At 38.0% G+C, this 5,637-nt stretch overlaps 1 protein-coding gene across 1 annotated transcript; it reads left to right on the forward strand.

The window, feature by feature from the left end:
- The first annotated feature begins 999 nt into the window (after positions 1-999).
- Positions 1,000-1,530, forward strand: LOC109154028. The gene has a single exon (XM_019301912.1). The coding sequence runs from the start codon at positions 1,000-1,002 to the stop codon at positions 1,528-1,530; it is 531 nt and encodes a 176-aa protein (XP_019157457.1).
- Positions 1,531-5,637: the final 4,107 nt, after the last annotated feature.

A 5,637-nucleotide genomic window follows, 5' to 3' on the forward strand; every position in this document is an offset into this window, starting at 1 on the left:
CACATGAAAAAGCAGATTTTCTCCAGTGCGCGGAGCTTCCAAATTATTTTCCATTCTTCATCTGGTTGTGGCGGCTGGGCTTGTACTATAAGATCGTACGCCGACTTAATCGAGAATTCGCCATTCTCATTTAAACCCCACCCAAGCCTGTCCGTCATATTTGGCTTCGCCAAAAGAAACGTCGCTAGTCTTTCCATCGTCTCTCTCGGCAGCACATGATCTAGCTTGTCCCACTTCCAACCCTGATTTTCATCCCAGTAATCCACCACAAAAGCGTACAAGTCCGGCAGGCAAATAGGATGGAGCATCTGGTCGTAGAGCGGCCTCGGAGTTAGCCAAGCGTCCATCCAGAACCGGGTTGACTTCCCGTTACGAACTATTCGAGTCAAGCCTTTTTCCATTTGTTCCCATGTAGCGGTCACCCCTTTCCAGACATTTGAGGTGTTCTTCTTTCCCACAGCCGATATGCCGAGGTTGCCGTTCCGTGCATATTTCGTCGCAATAACCCTGGCCCACAAGCTGGAGGGCTCGGTTTTGAGGCGCCAACCTAATTTAATCATGTAAGCTGGAAGGCTCGGTTATAATGAATTTGAACTTTAATATATATATTTTGAGTTTATTTAATATAAACATAATAGATTTTTCTTATAAAAAAAATTAGAGGGGGGCCAAAAGTTTATTTTATCCCAAATACATCAATATATACATACATATTTACTAAAAAAATTTAGGATGAGGGTAGGGGTTGGGTGGGGGTGGGGGGGGGGGGGTCTTGACCCCCTACCCCCTAAGGTGCGTCCGTCCCTGGCCTTGATAGATTTATTCTGAGTAAAAATTTAGCCCACAGTCAATTTTTATGGCATTCAAGTCTATCTTTGGCATAAAATTACATTGGTAATAATATGCACTTCAGTCTTTCTCTATCTTTGCACCTCGAAAATTCTAACCAAGCGTTCGGTATTCCTTTCAGAACCTCAAATCCCAACTCAAAAGACAATAATGATTGACGTTCCTATGCTAAACTATGATAATCACCAAGAGTGGAAAGACATTCTCCTACACTTAGGGTTGTTAGAGATGGATTTCGCTATTCACAATAAAGAGTCTGCTCCTATCACTAATGATAGCTCTCAGGCTGACAAGAAATATCATTCACAATGGATTAGATCTAATCGGTTGTGTGTGTATTTCATTAAGACACGAATTCCAAGAAGCATTCGTGGGTCAATTGACCATTGTGATAAAGTCGAAACCTTGTTCAAAGCTATTGATGACCAATTTGCTACATCCAATAAAGCTTTGGCAAGTACTCTAATCATGAAATTTGTTGGTCTTCGTCTTTCCACTATTAAGGGCACACGCAAACACATCATGCAAGTAAGGGATATTGCGGCTCAACTGAAGAAGTTGGAAATAAATTTGCCAGATACCATTGTTGTGCACTTTGCACTTAACACCTTCCCTCAACATTATAGCCCTTTAAGATTTCCTATAACACACATAATGACAAATGGTCTATCAATGACTTGATAACCATGTGTGCACAAGAGGAAGAGAGGCTTATTGAAGCGGTTGGGGAGAGTGCTATGTTGGCCACAACAAAGCCTAAAGAAAAATCTGGGAAAACCAAGGGATTCACTGCAACCGCAAAGGGGAAATTAACCTCAAAAGCTGATATTAAGAAGGTACAAAAGTGTTTCTTCTGCAAGAAGAAATGACACATGAAGAAAGGTTGTACCAAATTCAAGAAGTGGATGTCTGATAAGGGTAATATTTCCCCCTTCTTTATATATTATTAATCTAATATGTCAGATGTTAATACTAATTCTTGTCAGATGTTAATACTAATTCTTGATGGATTGATTCTGGTTCACAAATCCACATTACAAATTCTTTGCAGAACATGCAAAATCTGAGGCAGCCGACGGGAACTGAGTGAAGAATCTTCTCTGGAAACAAGATCGCATCACCAGTTGAAGCTGTTGGAATTTGCGAATTAGTTTTTTTTTTAATAATGTTTTGTTTTGACATTAGATGAGATCTTTTATGTTCCTAGTTTTTGAGGAATTTAATTTCAGTTTCAAGACTTGTACCCTTTTTGGATTTACATTCGAATTTAATCGCAAGTATTTCAAATTATTCAATAATTCTACTTGTGTTTGTGATGGTACATTGTCTGATGGTCTCTATCGTTTTAACTTAAAGAATGATTTAAATCATAATTCTTTACATGTGCAAAACGGCACCAAACGGTGTAGTATTAACAAAAATTCATTCACAAATATTTCATCACCATCATTAATGATTTCTCAAGATCTACCTATGTTTATTTTCTTCATAATAAGCATGAAACATTGAATGCCTTTAAATTATTTAAGGCTGAAGTTTAAATCCAATGTAACAAGAAAATACAAATAGTTAGATCTGATATGGGTGGTGAATACTATGGTAGATACACTGAAAATGGACAAGCACCAGGTCCCTTTGTAAAGTTTCTTCAAGAGCATGGGATTGTTTCCCAATACACCATGTCTGGGTCTTCGGACTAAAACGGTGTTGTTGGATGAAAGAACTGGACCCTTTGAATATGGTGCAGAGTATGCAAAGTAAATCTTTCCTTCCAAAATCGTTGTGGGGTGAAACACTTAAGACATAAACGTATATATTAAACCGTGTTCCAACCAAGGCTGTCCTTAAGATACCATTTGGGTTATTCAAAGGTTGGAAACCGAGTTTGCAACATATGCGTATTTTGGGATGTCCGTCTGAGGGACGATGTATAACCCGCACGAAAAGAAGCTTAACCCAAGGACTATTAGTACTTTCTTTATTCGATATGCACAATCTTCTAAGGGTTATAAGTTTTATTGTCCATCTCATACTACTAGGATACTGGAATCAAGGAACGCTAAGTTTCTTGAAGATGACTTGATCAGTGGGAGAGATTGATTAAAGGACTTAGTTCTTTCATTCGATCATAATGGCTCTCAACCTTCTACGTCATCTAATGGGGTTGTAATTATACACAATGTTCCTTCGGTCTCACTTGCGATTATACAACTTACTGTTAAGATTCCACAAACTGTTGAGACTCAACCATTGGAAGAATCACTTCAGGACTTATAGCAATTTCCTGAACTAGATTCTAAACCTATGGTGGAACCAATTCAGGATTTACAAAATTCTGAACCAATCCAATGACTGCCCCCAGTTCTTGAAGAGGTAGTTGCCCCACAACCTTTGCAAGGTGATGGAGGTTCAACATTAAGACGGTCTACTCGGATGATAAGATCAATAGTTCCTAGTGATTACATTTCGTATCTACAAGAATCTGGTCGAAAATGATCCTGAGACGTTTTTTTTTTCAAGCCACTAAATTTGCCCGATTTGACTTATGGTATAAAGCCATGAAATAAATTCCATGAAGAAAAATGGGGTTCATGAACTTGTTGAATTGCCTTATGGTTTGTAAATGGGTCTTTAAAACCAAAAGAGATTCATTAGGCAATATTGAGAGATACAATGCCTGACTTGTTGTGAAAGGATTTACTCAAAAGGAAGGAATCGATTACAAGGAGACTTTCTCTCCTGTATCAAAGAAAGATTCACTTCGAGTCATTTTGGAATTAGTTGCACATTTCAATCTTCAGTTGCAATAAATGGATGTGAAAACAACTTTTCTTAATAGTGATCTAGAAGAGGAAGTTTATATTAAACAACCAAAAAGTTTCTCTTCTAGGGATGGTGAGAATTTAGTTTGTAAGCTTAAGAATCCATATACGCTCTAAACAAGCTTCCCATCAATAGTATATCAAGTTCGATGGGGTTATTTCTTCATTTAGTTTGGTTGAAAATCCTCTTCACCATTGTATATACTGGAAGGTGAGTGGGAGTAAACTATGCTTTCTTGTTTTATATGTGGATGACATTTTGCTTTCCACCAATGACAATGAGATGTTTCTGATGTGAAACAATTTTTCTTGAAGAGAGTTTTGAGGCATCTAAAATGAACTAAGAGTCACGTGCTTGGGTTTAGGCAGACGGACATCCTAGACATTGTCGGTTATTCTGATACGGACTTCGCTGGCTATGTTGATTCTTGAAGATCAACTTTAGAGTACATCTTTATTATGGCCGGTGGGGCTATCTCATGGAGAAGTGTTAAACAGTCTTTAATAACTACTTCTACCATGTAAGCCGAGTTCGTTTTCTGTTATGAGGCCACTTCATAAGGTGTGTGGCTCAAGAATTTCATCTCTGGGTTTAGAGTTATGGACTCTATATCTAAGCCACTGAAAGTCTATTGTGACAACTCAGCTGCAGTCTTCCTGGCTAAGAAAAAAGTGGGAGTCAAATTAAGCACCTCGACATCAAGTTCTTTGCCATTACTACTGAGTTGATGTTAGCAGATCCCTTGAATAAATGCATGCCTTCAGTTAAATTCAAGGATCTTGTTAGCAGATCCCTTGAATAAATGCATGCCTTCATTTGATCATAATGGATGCTACTCGATTTAAGGATGACATATCACTATGGTCGGTGTTTTTCTGTTTTTCGGTTATGGAGTTTGCACCAAGTGGGAGAATGTAAAGTTTTTCAAATTACATTATTATAACATTAAGTCAAAGTTATAATAATTAAAGGTAATATGTTATGTGGTGCAACTCTTCCATACATACTTCTAATAATTAAGGTAATGTTTGATTGTAAAGATAAGAAGTATGATTACGAAGGGATTCAGTTTCCATATTGATGGCATATGGTTATTATATAAAGAGCCCTCTAGTCCTCTCACTGCTTAACATTCATTCCTCATACACCATCCAGAGAGGGTTGAGAAAGTGAGAGAAACATATACTGTTACTCTGCTGTAGCAGTCCCGTGACAACACAACCTTCATCAATCGGAAGCTATGGCTGGAGGTTAGTACTTAGTACTTTAACACGATCCTGTGTATCACGTATTTATGTTCCTACGTGATTTATATGCTTACAAAGTTGGGATCAAACATTCTCTCTTTTGGGTGTAGCCTAGAGTTTCCACTTTCCACGTCGGCCAAAATGACTAATCCCCTCGCTGAATTGTAGGCACCTCTATTAGGTGAGACAGTTGACCTGGAGATTTTAGATTACTCCATATATACCCAAGCCAATGATCAAATATTCATCATTGAGTTAGCTTTTGTGGTAAAGTTAGGATCTCGAGTAAAGCCATCAAAAAAAAAAAAAAAAAAAAAAAAAACGCTTCCTGCCCATTACGAGAAGAGCTCGAAATACCAAGGTTCGAACCTCGGCGGCGGCATTGTGGGAATTATGTCCAAAGTGGACAGATTCCTCGTGCGCACCAACATTTGGCCCTGTCCGCTGAACCATTAAGTCACCGTGATTTACATCCTCCGAAATGTTCTTTCAGGCAAGGTTGGGGATTCAACCTTTTAGGAGAAGAGAAGAGCTCGAAATATGAGTCATTGTGGACATCAGCTTTACAAGGTGAAAGCCGTTATAGCAAACTTTCATAAGGAAAACTTCTATAATTCTTCCTATATATGGTTCTACTTGATCATATGCACAAAATTAAAGAATGAAAATTGTTGTCTATAATATAATGATTAACTATTTTGTTACATATTAAGGGAGG

The sequence above is a fragment of the Ipomoea nil genome, unplaced genomic scaffold (genome assembly GCF_001879475.1).
Source record: "Ipomoea nil cultivar Tokyo-kokei standard unplaced genomic scaffold, Asagao_1.1 scaffold2580, whole genome shotgun sequence".
NCBI lineage: Eukaryota > Viridiplantae > Streptophyta > Magnoliopsida > Solanales > Convolvulaceae > Ipomoea > Ipomoea nil.